Raw genomic sequence first — 17899 nt, forward strand, 5'->3', positions numbered from 1 at the left:
AACCACAGAGAGACCAACAAGAAAGCAAAAAAGAGGGGATCTATCTCCCGGCCTGTGTCTCAAAATGAAAATGTCAGTATTCGTACCTCCATTGCACAGCAAAGGACAGCATCTTCCTTTATGTCCTGAGACTGCAGCAACTGTAAAAAATACAAGAAAGCAAAATCACACCGTGAGATGCCACTTAGAAAACCCTTTCATGTACTAGAGATTTTCCATAGCTCCATATTAATCCATCCATTAGACTGGAGGGTCGGGAGTGCCTGCGGCCTTCTGGAGACTGTTGGACTTCAACTCCCATGAGCCCCACCTAGAATGGTCAGGGAGGATGAGAGCTTAGTCCAGCAATGTCTGGAGGGCTGCAGATTCCCCGCCCTTACTTTAGACCAGCCTCCCGCAACCTTGCACCCTCCAGTGTGAGCAATAGTTGACAGGGACTGGCTGGAACCCTGAGGAGTGGGGCACTGGGAGAAGTGGGGGTTGGAGACTGACTTGGAAGAAGTGGGTCAATGATCTGGGGGAGCCTGGAACAGGCAGGAGACCAGAGGCAGAGGCAGGAGAAGCTGCAGAACTGGAGAGCAAAGAAGGGGTGCAGGAGGAGAGAGAGAGAGATCAGGCTGTTGTAGAGTCAAGGTCTTCCACATCTTCACCTCCGCTGTCTCCTGGGACCAGGAGAGGATTGGAGCAGGGGCAGGTTACACACAGGCGCAGTCATGGCCTGCTTGCACGCAGCTTGGGTGGGCAAGATACATAAGCTGAGGTCTCCTTTGCAAGTATACCCACAACATAACTGGCTGTGTTTAACTATATGAATTCTTTATGCATCATATAAACATAACTCTTTTCACATTATCTAATTGAGCAGAAGCAATTAAGGACCAACATTTAGAACAGGAAATACAAATACAGTGGATGCTTGGGTTGCGAACGTGATCCGTGCGGGATGCACGTTCGCAAACTGCGTCTGCGCGGGTTGCGATTCGGCGCTTCTGCGCATAGAGCAATTCTGCGCATGCGCAACTGCTGAAACCTGAAAGTAACCTGTCCCGGTACTTCTGGGTTTCGGCGGTGCGCAACCCGAAAAGACACAACCTGAAGCAGCTGTAACCCGAGGTATGACTGTAGATCAGTTCTTATATACGTAATGTCCAAATAGAAGCTTCTGTGTTCCATGTATGTAGAAATGAAGCAGTTTTTTTAAATGTAGTAGTAGTAGTAATAATAATAATAATAATAATAATAATAATAATAATAATAATTTATTATTTATACCCCGCCCATCTGGTTGGGGTTCCCCAGCCACTCTGGGCGGCTTCCAAAATAATATTAAAATACTGTGATACATCAAACATTAAAAGCTTCCCTAAACAGGGCTGCCTTCAGATGTCTTTTAAAAGTCTGGTAGTTGTTGTTCTCTTTGACATCTGATGGGAGGGCATTCCACAGGGAGGGCGCCACTACCGAGAAGGCCCTCTGCCTGGTTCCCTGTAACTTGGCTTCTCGCAGTGAGGGAACCGCCAGAAGGCCCTCGGCGCTGGACCTCAGTGTCCGGGTAGAACAATGGAGGTGGAGACGCTCCTTCAGGTATACTGGACCGAGGCCGTTTGTAATGTCCAGATAAAAGCTTTTTGTGTTCCACGTATGTCTTAGCAAATACATGTGTCAAACGCAAGAACTTTAAGGAGCAGTACTTTCAGGGCGCATGCCAAGGAGTAGCTGAGAGACGTAGGACGGATGGACACGCCTTCCCCTAACCTAATAAGTGCACTTTTGACAATAAAGAGCTAATTCCACTCTCTGGACATGCCATGACAGTCAGGGATGGTGGGCAAAGGTAAAGGTAAAGGGACCCCTGACCATTAGGTCCAGTCGAGATAGACTCTGGGGTTGCGGCGCTCGTTTCGCTTTATTGGCCAAGGGAGCCGATGTACAGCTTCCGGGTCACGTGGCCAGCATGACTAAGCCGCTTCTGGCGAACCAGAGCAGCGCACGGAAACGCCATTTACCTTCCCGCCAGAGCGGTACCTATTTATCTACTTGCACTTTGACGTGCTTTCGAACTGCTAGGTTGGCAGGAGCAGGGACGGAGCAACGGGAGCTCACCCCGTCGCGGGGATTCGAACCGCTGACCTTCTGATCGGCAAGTCCTAGGCTCTGTGATTTAACCCACAGCGCCACCCACGTCCCTGGGATGGTGGGTATTGTACTGCAAAACATGCTGAGGACACTGGGTTGGGGAAGTTTGCTCCAGACCTTCCCTTCTCCATGGCTGTCTTCCTGGTCCACCAGGGCCACCCAATTGTCTCTGGGAGGACCCCAGGCAGGGCAGGCTGGAGACAGCCATCCTTCACTGCTTGCCTCTTCTGCCTTTGAAGGAAGGAAATGGCGGGAGTCGAGTTAATCTCCTTCGTCAGACGAGGAGCGGCCTTTGCTTTTGGAGCTAGAATAACACACTGCAGAAGATTCCTTGGCATCCCATGTGGGAGAACCACCCAACCGGCAGACAGACTACATTTCCTGGCTGTCTGAAGCTGCACTAACTTTGTGAGAAGAGGATGTGTGACTTCATCTGAAGAACGCTGGGAAACACAAAGCACGAGAAAGACACAGACACACACACACACACACACACACACACACACACACACAACCCGGGTGCAAGAGAAGGCATTCTGAAAGCTCCTCGCCCATCAAGTGATAGGGGGCCCAGTCTGTTTCCACGCATCCCCTATGGGCAGTGCTATGCCATCCATGTTTACATTTCTCAGGAGGACGGCTCTGGCAGGTCACCCCAGAGCAAGGACAAGGAAAGGGAAGTGATGAAAGCAACACCATGTGAGTGACAAAGCCTCTTCCAAGGAGACGGCATTTGGCCTCACTCGCCAACTCTTATTGCTTCCCTCCCACATTTTAACTAGACCTGGAAATGGGAAGAGGGAGGGCATTTCCTCTGCCAGCTGGCACGGCATTCCTCTTCCAGGAGCAGCTTGCTGTGGGTTCACCGGTGGAGCTGAAACAGTAGCTGATCTGCAACGCTTACAGCTGATCTGCAACGCCTTCTGGCACTGCAGAAGGGCCAAGCTGCCATGTCTAGAAGAGGGTCAAATCCTGCCGCTGAGCAAACTACAGAGAGGAGTACTGTATAAAGGTGCTGGAGAGCCAGCGTGGTGTAGTGGTTAAGAGCGGTGGACTCGTAATCTGGTGAACCGGGTTCGCTTCCCTGCTCCTCCACTTGCAGCTGCTGGGAGACCTTGGGCCAGTCACACTTCTCTGAAGTCTCTCAGCCTCACTCACCTCACAGAGTGTTTGTTGTGGGGGAGGAAGGGAAAATGAGATTGGTAGCCGCTTTGAGACTCCTTAGGGTAGTGATAAAGCGGGATATCAAATCCAAACAACAACTCCTCCTCCTCCTCCTCCTCCTCCTCCTTCTTCTTCTTCTTCTTCTTCTTCTTCTTCTTCTTCTTCTTCTTCTTCTACCACACCTTAAGGAGGCAGTGATGTACCTCCTGTTTAAGATGTCCTTCCTTACTCCAGAATTTTAGACAACTATCGGCTAGTTGCAAATGTCTGCTTTGGGGGCAAGTGCTCAAGAAGGCGATGGTGCTTCAACACAAATGGATGCTGACCCATTTCAGTCTGTTTCCAGGCCCACTTTTGGCCCTGTGACAGCCTTGGGTCTTGGGTGCTTTTCTTGAGGGCCTTTGTCAGGAAAGAGACAGGGAGAGCACATGCTTTTCAATATCTAGGTGAAGCTGCTGAGATGTGTCCTCAGGGGACCTGGAACAAGGAGGAACCAATATGCACTGTTTCTCTGTTCCACCTGAGGCAGGTGAGGCAGGATAGTGGCTGGATGTGGGCCAAGAACCCCCCAAAAAAACTGAATCCAGGAAAAACAGGTGCTATGGGCTGCAGCTTCTTGGGCCCACAATTTTGAGAAGATTTTCCAGATGTGATTGCGCTCCCCTTGAAGCAGCAGGTACACAGCTTGGGGTTGCTCCTTCATCCAGCTTTGATGCTTGAAGCTCAGGTGATTTCAGTGGCGAGGAGTGCCTAATTCCAGGCACTTTTGCCTTACCCCCCCCAGCTCCAGAATCAGAAAAGGATGTATTTGGGCAGTGTGGGATTCTGTCCTGAATTCCTGGCCACACAATCCACAGTGTTGAAGGCAAGACAGGTGGCAGTCTGCACCACACGCCGTGAAGTCTCCAGTTCAAATCCTACCTTGACCATGAGTTCACTAGGTGGCTTTAGTCAAGCCATTCTCTCTCTTATCCTCAGCTTTTCCACCTGCACTATGGGGATAATAATACTGGGTTCCTAAAAAGGGCCGTTGCAAGGATTCCTGAGATAATATACATGAAGCGCTTTGGAAAATGTAGCATTTTAAGAATGATGACGTTCAGTTTTCTAGTATGAAATGGCGGGGGGGGGGGGATATGAATGTAGGGGACATTTCTGGTTTAATCCTCCAATGCCAAACAGAGCAGGAACCACTTTTGAGTTTTTGAAACTGTTTGGAGGGTGGTTTTTTAAAAAAATCTTATTCAAGTGGTGTATAAATCTTGTGAAATGAAATAAACGAAATAAATAAATAAATAAAATTCCCAGCCTCTGGGCTACTGTGCCCCCTCCCCCCCAAGCCATCTCACACGAGGTGGGTGCCTAAGTGACAGAGGGCCTTTTCAGTGGTGGCACCTAAATGGGCGGAAACTTCTTCCCAAGGGAGACTTGCCTGGCCCCATCATTTATAGGAAGTTAAGACTGACCGGCTCAGCTCCTTAGGGAGTAATGGTGGTAACAACAAGGCCACGGGTGTGTGGCCTATACATGGATTGAGAAATCTTATTTTCAGAGGGGAAGGGCCATAGCCCAGGGATGCAACCTCTGCTTTGCATGCAGAAAATCCCAGGTTCAGTCCATTGCATCTTCAGCTAGGACTGGCAACGACTCCTGCCTGAAAGCCACTGTCAGTCACTCAAACAATACTGAGCTAGATAGGCAAATGGATTGATTGGGCTAAGGCAACTTCCTAAGATACACACAGACACACGAGGCAGTTTCAGGGGGCTTTTGGGAAAGCAGGTACCGTATTTTTTGCACCATAACACTCACTTTTTTCCTCCTAGAAAGTAAGGGGAAATGTCTGTGCATGTTATGGAGCGAATGCCTGCAAGGGGGGGGGGGGAATCTGCTGCAGTCGTGAGCAGAGGATCCATGGTTCCCCTTCCTTCCCTCCTCCGTGGTTACAAAGCATGGATCCACATGGATCCTCAGGATTTTTGCATTGGGCTACTCCAAACTCACTGTCAGATCACATGTCTGTGGCCACAGCATGAACCACAAAAATCATATATCCACTATTTGGTTTAGAATATTTTTTTCTTGTTTTCCTCCTCTAAAAACTACGTGCGTGTTATGGTCTGGTGCGTGTTATAGAGAGAAAAATACGGTAATTAATTTCTCCTATGCCCGACACCTCATTCTTGCAGTCCTCTAAACCGCAGTGAGCTTTTACAGTATTGCTGTTTCGGCTGCGATTTCAAAACAACAACAACCAAACAAACTGAAGTCTCTTGGGTAGCTGTGCTCTTTGCGATAAGTCCTGCTAAGGCTACTTTTCCTTTATTTGAAACACTGCATTGTTGCGGTGCTCAATGGCTGGGATTAAGCACACTCCCAAAGCTTTCTAAGAATGGAAGCAAACATGAATGGGGAAAAAAAAAGTTAAACAAAACACAGATGAGAATGAAATGACTCAGGGAAACACTTCCTGCGGCTAGATCGCAGTTAAACTGTCTGCCTTTAATAATATAAAACTCATGAGAGCTGAGAGAGTTGGTGCAAATATTCCAAAAAGTGCCTTTTTTTTGCTGCCTCCTGCAAACTTTTAAGAAGACTCTGCAGTGAACTGGTGGCAGCGATGGCCTGAGGGTTAACTAGCAAAATGCCTGTCCTCATCCCAGCATAGGGATTCCTTGAGCCCCACGTCCAGCCCCGCTTCACCGCTCCTCAGCCGCCTTGCCAATTCTAGCCTATTTACTCTGTCCAGTATAACGTCACAATACTGCAACCCGGGAGTCATCCCAAGTTAAATTATGGAACCCTTTGCCACAGGATGTGGTGAAGGTCGGCTTAGAGGGCTTCAAAAGTGGATTCGAGAACTTCATAGTGCAGAAAGATCTATCAGTGGCTAACTGTTTCACTTGGCTAAGTGAAACCTTCCAAGTTCAGAAGCAGTAAAGGTAAAGGGAAAAGGGACCCCTGACCATGAGGTCCAGTCGTGACCGACTCTGGGGTTGCGGCGCTCATCTCGCTTTATTGGCCGAGGGAGCCGGCGTACAGCTTCCGGGTCATGTGGCCAGCATGACTAAGCCACTTCTGGTGAACCAGAGCAGCGCACAGAAACGCCGTTTACCTTCCCGCTGGAGCGGTACCTATTTATCTACTTGCACTTTGACGTGCTTTCGAACTGCTAGGTACCGAGCAACGGGAGCTCACCCCGTCGCGGGGATTCGAACTGCCGACCTTCTGATCGGCAAGCCCTAGGCTCTGTGGTTTAACCCACAGCGCCACCCGTGTCCCATTCAGAAGCAGCAGATCTCCTGAAATGAGCTGCTGGAGAACATCACCACGGAGGACCTTACGGTCTTCAAACAAAAACATCTTGGAGATCCCGGGCCACAGGGAGGTTCGGCCGGCCTCAACCAGAGCCAGGGGTTTTTCAGCTATGGCTCCGATCTGGTGGAATGCTCTGTCACAAGAGACTAAGGCCCTGCGGGACTTGACATCTTTCCGCAGGGCCTGAAAGACGGAGCTGTTCCACCAGGCCTTTGGCCAAGACACAGCCTGACCCCCTCCTTTGGTAATCCTCACAGAACTCTAGCTCAATGGTTGCCATTAATTTGATTTGAAGTGATTTTATAATGAACTGATTTTAGAATGCTGTATTATTTTACTGTTGTTAGCCGCTCTGAGCCTGGCTTCGGCTGGGGAGGGCGGGATATGAATAAAGTATTATTATTATTATTATTATTATTATTATTATTATTATTATTATTATTATTATTTTATTAAGAGAGCTGCTGCACTTAGGTCCTGTTTCCCATTGGCATCTGCAAGAAGCAGGGTGCTAGGCTAGAAGGCTCTCTGGCCTGATCCAGCCCTATCTTAACGTTCCTAAATGTGTGTGTGAATAACGGTAAGAGTGGAATTCAACCTAGCGCTAAGGTGAAAGTTCCATCGGCACAAGAATTTCTCCTTGAGTGACAGAATCTTCTTCCCGTCTCCCAGCCTGCCCCATAAATCTGTCCTATTGCTTCCCAGAATCCTCTGGAGCAAATTTCGGGACCATGCTGGGTTTCAGGCAGGAATCTCTCCCAATCCTACCTAGAGATGCCAGGGAAGGCAGATGTTCTACCACTGAGCTATGGCCCTTCTTCTCCAAGGTGACGAGGAGAAAGGGAGGAAGTCCTTTGTTTGAGAGTGGAAGTCGTTCTATCCGAGTAATTATTGAGTGGAATCCTGCCCTCAGCCCTGTCTCAGGCTCCTTTCCTTGCTGCGGCAGGAGACTGGACTGAATGTCGGGAAACGGCTTTTGCACAGTAAGCCTGCAGGGCAAAGAGCTGGCTGGCTTTTGTTTGGACCAATTAGATAACTCTTCCCCCTTCCCTGCCGCTGTTCCTTCGTCTCCTGCTCTCCTTCCTATGGGCTCCAAGGTCGCAGCAATGCTGAAGCAACAGCAGAATTACGGTTCGGTGCAACTCTTAAATGGTACAGCCTCTCTGCCTAGCACCCCTATTCCCCTCGGGGGTCCTGAAATATTACGTTGGAATACTAAATCCATTTGCCCATAATGCTTTTCATGTGTATCCCTCCATGATAATCATTCCAAGACAACTCTCGAGAAGGGAGAAGTCGGGGCTGGGTGTTTTCCTTCCTTCCTTCCTTCCTTCCTTCCTTCCTTCCTTCCTTCCTTCCTTCCTTCCTTCCATCCATCTCTCTCTCCTTTCTTTTCTCTCTCTCTCTCTCTCTCTCTCTCTCTCTCCCCCCTTCCTTCTTTCTCCTTCCTTCCTTCCTTCCTTCCTTCCTTCCTTCCTTCCTTCCTTCCTTCCTTCCCTCCCTCCCTCCCTCCCTCCCTTCCTTCCTCCCTTCCTCCTTCCTTCTGGTTGGAACAAGCCCTTTGTTCTAAAAATAAAACAAAGGAAACTGGCGGAGAAAGGGTTATCAAGCGTTAATAAGGAAAAGGTGAGGGGGTGGGGCCAGCGGCGTAGCGTGGGTTGTCAGCACCCGGGGCAAGGCAAGTAATTTGCGCCCCCTAACCCCTAACCTGCCGCCGCTGCCAGCTTCTTCTTGCTGCTGCCTGGGCTGGGCTGGTGTGGTTCTCTCCCGCGCTCAGCGCTGCGCTGGGCGGCCGCTGCACTGTCCCTCCCCCAGATAGTCCCTCGCTCTCTCTCTGCACCGCACGCCTGGCACCCACCCCCTCCACAGTGGGCGGCGACCCAGCGGCTCAGATCGGATTCGCACAGCCAGCACTGCAGTGAGAGAGAGTGAGTGAGTCAGGTAGGGGCAGAGAGCTGTGAGTGCGAGTGCCCCCCCCCCAGATGTTGCGCCCGGTGCAGCCGGCCCCCCCTGCACCCCCCACGCTACGCCACTGGGTGGGGCGGCCTGGAAGCTGCAAAACTGGGGCCCTGTTGTCAAACATGCTGTGTGGCTTGTCACTGGCTGACCCCGGAGACGCCTTACCTCCCTGAGGCAGGTATAGATGGGGCAGACGAGGACTCGGAAGGGCTCCGCAGTGCTGCTCCTCATGGTGCCAAAGACCTCACAGAGGAAGGTGATGAAGCCCAGCCAGCGCTCCACGTCGCTCTGCTGCAGCTCTTCCCGCACGGTGAAGTCTTTCTGCAAAAAGAAGAAGAAGAAGGCGAGGAAAATGTGAATGTGGAGAGGCAAATCTCTTCCATTACAAGGTCCCAGGAGCAGGTTGCTTTAATTCTTCTTCTTCTTCTTCTTCTTCTTCTTCTTATTCAATTCACAATTAATAAATTAAATTTGTATATCTGCAGGTCTTAGGCCTTTACAACATAAAAACACAAAATGAAAAACAACAACTCCTTGGAAGATTAGCGAAGCACACAACGTGTGGGAACCAAAGCAAAATGCAAAGAGTTGAACCAGGCATAGGCAAGCTCGGCCCCTCCAGATGTTTTGGGACTACAATTCCCATCATCCCTGACCACTGGTCCTGTTAGCTAGGGATCATGGGAGTTGTAGTCCCAAAACATCTGAAAGGCCAAGTTTGCCTATGCCTGAGTTGAACTATGGTGTGTACATCTTGGTGCCACACCCAAAGGCATGTTATCTAAGCAAGGTTTTCTGGGGGAGCAAATGGGAGAAGCAGTAAGGTATACTACTTGTTTAATGAAGCAAGATCATCTCTGCAAAGAAATCCAGGAACCGAAGCCTATAAACAGGACAGGTCTGTCTTGTATGTACAGGTGAGTAGGCCCAACACTGGATACAACAACTCCATCTCTCTGGAAGCCTCCTGACCTATCCCTAGTCCTCTTCCTTAGAAATCCAACGGTTGCCGCTGAAACCCCCAGCTTCTGGGGTAAGCTGCTTATTTACTCTCTTGCTTCCTGTAACCATGGCCCACATCAATGGGTTTTGAAAGCTGCGAAGTGTCCTGCAATTTCCAATGCATGATCTGAGCTGCTTAGGATAACCACATGGATTCTGGATTATGATTCAGGCAGCAAAACGAAACAGCTGTGCTAAAGCAAAAATAAAGGGGGGGGGCAGAAGAGCCATGCATTCATTTGTGCGGGTTTTGACCCCGCCCTGTCTCAAGAACCTCCAGTGGAAAAAACAACGCTTTAAGGCAGAAAAACAGAAGGAAAACTACCCTTGAACCCCAGGCAAATCCCAGGGGACAGTGGCGTAGCGTGGGTTGTCAGCACCCGGGGCAAGGCAAGTAATTTGCACCCCCTAACCCGTGGATTTGCGCCCCCTAACCCTAACCCCCAGATGTTGCGCCCGGTGCGGCCGGCCCCCCCTGCACCCCCCACGCTACGCCACTGCCAGGGGATGAAAGCCCGTTCCATGAAAGTTGCTCCCGATGCCTTCATTTTCTCCCCCATGGAAATACATGATATATATAATCTTGCTAAAAAGTTGACCGCACTCTGATCATATATTATTTATTTATTAGTCACCTCATGAAAATACTTCTCTAGGCGACAAGTTGATGCAAATGAAATTAAAGCAATATTACAATTCCACACCAATAAAACTCGCCCAGCAATAAAATCAGCATGGCGTAAACAACACGTCAGTCACTCAAAGATGATCATTAGCGGCAGAGCGTCCCTGCGAAAGATAATACTAATCCGTTGCCACCAGTCTAGGAGGCCACGTAGAACATCCCATGATGTTTAACATATATTAGAAGATATTAGAAAATCTGGGAGGTTCCTGAAAAAGGGCACCGAGGATGAATGACTTGAAATTATTCCACACTTGGTGTGCGTCTTTATGAACTGCTAGCTGGGCCATTTTATAGTGTCAAGATGTCTTACTATTTGTTACATGTGCCCTCCCAGATGTTGCTGGACTCCAGTTCCCATCAGCCCCGGGCAGAAGGGCCAATGGCTAAGGATGATGGGACTTGTAGTCAACATCTGGAAGGTGCCATTGTAAGCCACTTGGCTCCTTGCTCTTAAAGCTGGTATTTATTTATTTATTTATTTATTTATTTTAATATTCTTTTGGAAGCCGCCCAGAGTGGCTGGGGAAACCCAGCCAGATGGGCGGGGTATAAATAATAAATTATTATTATTATTATTATTATTATTATTATTATTATTATTATAAAAAATTAAAAGTAATACGGATGGTGAACCTTCAGAATCTCAGTCTTTGGGTGTTGCCGTTGAATGTGATGCCTCCGTGAGTAACTCCCCATGACTGCAACCTAAAATGGGAAGGATCTCTTTGAATGAGTCAGAGCTTGGCTATGTATGAAACCAGGGTTGGGGAGCCACCAGCCAAGAGGACACATCTGGTCTGTCAAGCCTCTGGCCTGTGAGGCTGTTTCAGCCAAGACATACCCACCTTGGGCAGGTAACAGCAGGGCTTGGATCGATCTATCAATCGATCTATCTATCTATCTATCTATCCAGAAACATCAAATGTTCTTAACTAGAGGCGTGCTTTTGCTAATGGGGCCTCTTGCTGCCGCTGCACCGCCGGCACACGATTTCCGTTCTCATCCTGGGGCAAAGTTCTCAACTCGAGGTAACTCTTCCAGGTCAGCGGAGTTTGTAACCTGAAGCTTTTGTAATCTGAGGTGTTTGTAACTCCAGGTACCACTGTATATCTTCATCATCATCATCATCATCGCCAAAGGGAGTGTTACACTCCTAAGGTGGTTGGCTGGGGCCCTTATTTCAGACAGGTAGAAGTACTACCTGTCTGTGGCTGCATGTTGACGGCGAGTAGAAAATAAAAGTGGACATGATTCCGCAAACATGTGTACCTTACACACATACAACATGCACCACAGAAACGAATCCCTCTATGAAGATCTGCTCCATACATAGTAATTAAGCTTAAGAAAATCTCTGTAGGTTGGGGGCTGCCCATCCCTGTTCTGAACCAACAAGTTGGAGTGAGATAGAAAGCAAAAGTCTATTGAGTTAATTGGGAACCGATTCCTAGCAAGTCTTGGTAGCACCGCACCTCTGATTGTGAACACTTTGGGCACAGGGGGAGGCAGCCCCAACATTTTGATGGGATTCCTCCAATGCCACCCCTTAGCCCATGGGAAACAGTGGGGCAAAGATATACTACAGAGCTGCATAACACAATTCATTTGCTAGGGCACACAACTGGCACTTGGGCTATATGGGTTTGCTCTAAAATGTGGAAACGTTACAAACTTGGACAACGCACAAGCATATTTTAGGGCTGCGCTCTACCCATGTGTTTTGACTTTTCAGCTGAAAGCAGCAGGGCTCAGAAACGCCGGACATAGGCAGGATTGTGTCCTTGATTTGGTGTTTCTTTAAACTCTGCTTCAGAAGGCAAGTCCCTATAGAATATATATATATATATAGAGAGAGAGAGAGGGAAGCCAAACCTTTAAAAAGTGCAAGGCAGGCACGCTTTTCATCTTAACTAACAAATTCCGGGAGATTTTATGTTTTGACTACGGCCAGAGCAATGGGGTTTGTTGCCAGCTCAAGGGCTTCAAATAGAAAATGCACCTCTCCATATTTATCACTGGCAATGGGCTGCCATTAGCTGTAAGTAGTTCATGCTGGGTGCTTTAAAAGCTGCTGTGAAGCTGGCCAGATAACTAGGAATACGTGAACTATAACACACCGGTGATCCTTGCCGGCTTTCCGTTATTTTAAGCTCTCCTCGATGCCAATAAATCCCTTCAAAGAAAATGTTCCTAATAATACAGTTATAAAACTCCCATTTACCTCGATGGCTATAAGAAGGGTCCAGATAGGACTTTGAGAAACTGCATGTTTAGATGCCGGTATGTGTATATATTAGCAACGAGGAGTTCACGTTTTAAAGTAATCCAAGCCAGCTCTCACTTCCGGGACTTTTATGTGGATCAGAATGCCATGATCAATCAAACTACGTACTTCTCAAAATCCTGTGATGTTGTTTTGGTTAAAATAAATGGACAGAAAAGAGACGGTAGGTAGGAGCCTGGTTTAATTAGCAGTAGCAATGCCTCACGTTTATATAGCACTTTGAGAGTGTATAAAGCACCGTATTTTTTGCTCTATAAGATGCACCAGACCACAAGACGCACCTAGTTTTTGGAGGAGGAAAACAAGAAAAAAAATATTCTGAATCTCAGAAGCCAGAACAGCAAGAGGGATCGCTGCGCAGTGAAAGCAGCGATCCCTCTTGCTGTTCCGGCTTCTGGGATAGCTGCGCAGCCTGCATTCGCTCCATAAGACGCACACACATTTCCCCTTACTTTTTAGGAGGGAAAAAGTGAGTATTGTAGAGCAAAAAATACGGTACTTTACATACGTTGTCTCAATAAACCATACAACAACCTTAAAAGGTCGGTCGGTACTATTACCACTGACATCAGAAGACCCCTGCAGGGTCTGAGCAAAGGTCCCACACTCTGTTTCCAAAAAAACAGGCAGCCAGAGGTTTTCTGGGCACCCACAAAATACCGATTGTTATGGGGAAGTATAGTGGTTACTCCAGCCTTGTAAATAAGCCCACCAAATTTACTGGCCTGCATAACTGTCCGCTAGCTTGCTGGAAGCCGGCGGGAGAGGGGCAAAGCACTCTACCAACCTCCTCACTTGCCTGAATGGAATTCCATGCTGCCGGGCTAGAGCTTAAACACAAGGCTAGTTTACTTTTCTCCCCATTGGGGTTGTGCTGGACCTGGGGGTTAACCCAAGCAACGCGGTGCAGGACCGGTCCTGAATCCAAGGATTCCGCGAGGAGTCAGTCTGACAGGGCCAAGGCAGGAAACCAGGCAGGCTAGGTCAGGCCAGGCACAGAGTCTCAGGCAGGTTCTAGCAAACAGCAATGCTGCTCCCGCAACCTGGGACAGGGTCCGACAGCCTTTTATCTTTGTCGGGGAACGGCTGGTCCTGATCCCCCAGTGACTCACCTCCCTGTCTCGCCCGAAGGCAAGCACTCCTCCTGCGAGTACTCAGGTCTCTCCTTCTCTCAGACCTTAGTCTCTGTAGCTCGGGAGACGTCGGTGGGTTACTAGACCCAGAGGAGGCCTCAGCCTCCCCTGACCCAACCGGTAGTGGAGCAGCTGTAAGTGATGGCCCAGCTGAAGGCAACGAGGTAATCCCCGCATCTGGAGCCAGGGCAGGCTCAGGCCCCTGACTCAGCCCAGCTGGTGCTTGTTGCAGGGGAACCTGTGCAGACTGGGACTCTTCAGGATCAGGACCCAGACTTGGTTCAGATGCCGCCTGAGGCAGAGGATCTGGTGCGGACTGAGACTCCTCTGGTTCCGAGTCTGAGCCCAAGTCCCAGGCCATCACAGGGGTAAGCACCCATTCACTTAAACAGGAGGAAGGAAAGGGTGCGGTTGGGAGAAATGGGGGTGGATGGGGGGGGGGGTGAACCTGCTCTCATTGACCCCATCCATTGAAAACCAAGCCTCATGGAATTTAGCCGGCCTCTCTTCCTGCACAGCCCCATGCATGGTCTCTTAGTCGTGCGGAGAGTGTGACAGAATGCTGGAAACCGGATTGTATATATAGACAGGCAGATATAGATGCCATTCAAGAGAAATTTGTGCATGTCATGAATTCATGCGCGCAGAAATCCGTTCATGGTTCTTATTACTGTGGTTGTTTATGCAGCAGATTCTCCAAGGCCCTACCGGCCACGTCACAAATAGCTCAGCCAGGCAACCTCCGCTTCATGGTGCAAAATCCCCCTTGCTGTTAAGTTCCCCCGCCACCCCCATATTTCCACCCCCTTCCTTAGAAGCCCAAGAGAGGCAGCTGGAACTCCCGGGAGGCCTCTCAGACAAGTTTGCGTTGCGGTGTGAAAAGTCAGCCTGCTGCCAGATGTGAACAGAGCCAGGGCTCGGATGCTTCGAAAGGCGGGCCAGGAGGAAGTGGTCTCGGGGCAGGCCTACAAGAGGGCTGCGGGGGCTCCTGGATGGAGACCCGACAGTTTAGCAGCCTGTGGTAATGTGCTCGTGACACCGTCCGAACAGGTTTGCAAGGAACTGCGACTTCACAGCAATTTGTCAGACAAAGAAATCAGGGAAGCAAACGCTATACGGTCATACCTCGGAGGTCAAACGGAATCCGTTCCGGAAGTCCGTTCGACTTCCAAAACGTTTGAAAACCAAAGCGTGGCTTCTGATAGGCTTCAGGAAGCTCCTGCAGCCAATCGGAAGCCCCGTCGGACGTTTGACTTCCAAAAATAGTTCGCAAACTGGAACACTCACTTCCGGGTTTGCGATGTTCAGGAACCAAAACATTTGAGAACTGAGCTGTTTGAAAACTGAGGCATGACTGTATATAGGTGTGTCTGCCTTCTGTCTTTATTTATTTATCGATCGGGATTGATCCATCCATCCATCCATCTCCATACAAATCCGAAACTCGAACTCAGCCCCATTTTGAGACGAGGTGCCCTTCCACAATGCTGGTTTGTAATTTGCCATGTTGTGTTGTGGGAAGGCATTCCAGCAGAAGCGGAAGGCGGCGATGCAGCAGGGGGGCGATTCCATGCCAACGGCGGACAAAACCGTTTCTGGATTGCATCACAGCTGACTGGAGGTGTGGGAACCATGCGCTTGAATGCTCTTTTGTACAGTATAAAACTGCCCTCATGTGCCACCCCTAGGGATTTGCACGGGTCTCATGCAGATGAAGTGTCCAGAGCGTAAGATTTACTTGTGTGTGTAGGGACACTGTTTTCCACAGCAGGCACTAAAATGCCTGAGGCAGGTCCTGGGAGTTGGGGAATCCACCTTGGACGAAGCGCAGGCCATGCTAGAAGAGGAGGAGTTTGGATTTGATATCCTGCTTTATCATTACCTGAAGGAGTCTCAAAGCGGCTAACAATCTCCTTTCCCTTCCTCCCTCACAACAAACACTCTGTGAGGTGAGTGAGGCTGAGAGACTTCAGAGAAGTGTGACTAGCCCAAGGTCACCCAGCAGCTGCATATGGAGGAGCGGGGAAGCGAACCCGGTTCACCAGATTACGAGACTACTGCTCTTAACCACTACACCACGCTGGCTCTCAAACTACTTGCTCCCAAGATGTTCAGACACTCAGCAACAAAGGAGGAATGGGAAGGGGGGGAAAGCCCCAACTTTTACCAAAATACTGTAAATATAAGCACATGGGAACAGCTGGATCATGCCAGTGATTCATCGAGTCCAGCATGCTGTTCTCATAGTGGCCAGACCTGAACACAACAGCCCTCCCCTCCTGCAGTTCCCAGCAGTTCAGGAGCATTGCTGTCACCAATAATGGAGGAAGATGATTACCACTGGGTTTTCCGTTCCGTCTTAATTGGAGAGCCCATATAATCTCTCTCTCTCCAAAGGGCCCCGGAGAAAACTTACACGCACATCTGCGAAGGAGCAAGCTGGCTGCTGAACATCTCCAACACCCTCTTTCCAAGCTCCTTCCTCTCACACGCACAAACATGCTCGCTACGTCTTCATTTCAAGGCAGAGGTGCCAAGGAGTCTGGTGGGTGCCTTCGGGTCAGCAAAAACGGAGAGCAAGTAAGGGAGTGGGGCTCTGCGAGTGCCGGCATTTCCCCTCGCAGCCTTCTCGGCAGCCGCTGGTCTTTCACAGAAGAGACGTAACCCGATGAGGAATGCGCACAAGGACGCTCCTGTTGAGTGCGTCCACCACACACCGCTTGCACCCACTTTGTATTTCGCATCTCTTCGTCCCGTTTGCCCTCAGCTCAGCCGAGGAAACTGTCCTATAACGACCCAGACCCTTGATCCATGTTAAGTAGCTCAGTGCTGTCTGCACCAGAGGTGAGCTGCTTGTGGCCTCCTGGAAGCTCCAGCCAGCATGGCCAATGGTCACAAATGGTGGGAGCTGCAGCCCAGGAACATTACGACAAGCCCACCCTTGGTCTACACTGGCTAGGCGTGCCTCTCCAGAGTTTCAGACAGGGGACATTTCCAACCCTACCCAGAGACTGGAAAATAGGACCATCTGCATGCAAAGAACAAAGAATCATATAGTTGGAAGGAATCCACAAGGGTGCTTAGTCCAACTCCTTGCTCTTCCACTGAGCTATGGTAAAGTTAAAGGACCCCTGGACGGTTAAGCCCAGTTGACTTCGACTATGGGGTACAATGCTCATCTTGCTTTTCAGGCCGAGAGAGCCGGCGATTGTCCACAGACAGCTTTCTGGAACTTCTATTTGGCGACTTCCCTGGCTTTTTTCTGGCCCATGTAGGACCAGTCTGGAAAGTTAGCTTTGGTGAAGACTTGACGTTTTCATCCCCCCAAAAGTTTTTGATTTGAGTTTCCATTGAAATGAGGTTGTATTTTAATGTTTTAATGTTGTATTTTAATCTTGTTTTTAAGTTGTATTTCAATCAACTTGTTTTTATATCGGGTGTTAGCCACCCTGAGCCCGGTCTTGGCTGGGGAGGGCGGGGTATAAATAATAATAATAATAATAATAATAATAATAATTATTATTATTATTATTATTATTATTATTATTATTATCATTATTCCGTAATGGAAGCCAGAGAGCACAGAAATGCTGTTTACCTTCCCACCACAGCAGTACCTATTTATCTACTTGCTTGGTTGGCAGGAGCTGGGACAGAGCAACAGGAGCTCATCCTGTTGTGGGGATTCGAACTGCTGACCTTCTGATCGGCAAGCCCAAGGGGCTGGGTGGTTTAAACCACCTTTACCCATGGGGGAAATTTATAATTCATCTTAAAAACCATTGCAAAAAGTTAAAATCGTTGTAACACTTGTAGTTTAATGGTGAATTTTTGATATAATGGAGATGTAAAAAAATTGGATTATTATAAAAGACACAGGAGGGAATGGTTAACAATAAGGGAAGCCCAGCCAGATGGACATGGAATAAATTATTATTATAATTATTATATAATAGGAACCCACAAAGGAGAGGAGGGAAATCCAGGAAATTCTTTGGAGTTTTGTTTTTATGGTGTATTCTGGATATGTGATCGTGCAACTTTGATTTGAAAAACCAAATAAATAAAGGATAAAAAAAGAAAACAAGCTGTCAGTGTTGACACCTTAACAAAAAATAAATAAAAACAAAAATAAACCACCTTTACCCTTTGTTACTAGAGGTGGGAATGACTACATGGCCAGAGTGGTAATAACTAAGCATGTCATGAAATCTG

At 48.7% G+C, this 17899-nt stretch overlaps 1 protein-coding gene across 7 annotated transcripts in view; it reads right to left on the reverse strand.

Moving 5' to 3' along the window:
* CTIF (cap binding complex dependent translation initiation factor) overlaps nucleotides 1-17899 on the reverse strand; it is a 198614-nt gene that overhangs the window by 11483 nt on the left and 169232 nt on the right. For all 7 annotated transcript variants that reach the window (XR_014517244.1, XR_014517245.1, XR_014517246.1 and 4 more), the window contains 2 exons: nucleotides 8743-8898; nucleotides 87-140 (listed from right to left, as the gene is read on the reverse strand). Coding sequence is in view for 4 of the 7 variants with exons in the window: in XM_083465981.1 (XP_083322107.1) it covers nucleotides 87-140; nucleotides 8743-8898 (210 nt within the window). In the remaining 3 variants the exon portion in view is untranslated. The remainder of the gene's footprint in view (nucleotides 1-86; nucleotides 141-8742; nucleotides 8899-17899) is intronic.

Source organism: Podarcis liolepis (genome assembly GCF_965112155.1).
Source record: "Podarcis liolepis genome assembly, chromosome: 11".
Classification (NCBI taxonomy): domain Eukaryota; kingdom Metazoa; phylum Chordata; class Lepidosauria; order Squamata; family Lacertidae; genus Podarcis; species Podarcis liolepis.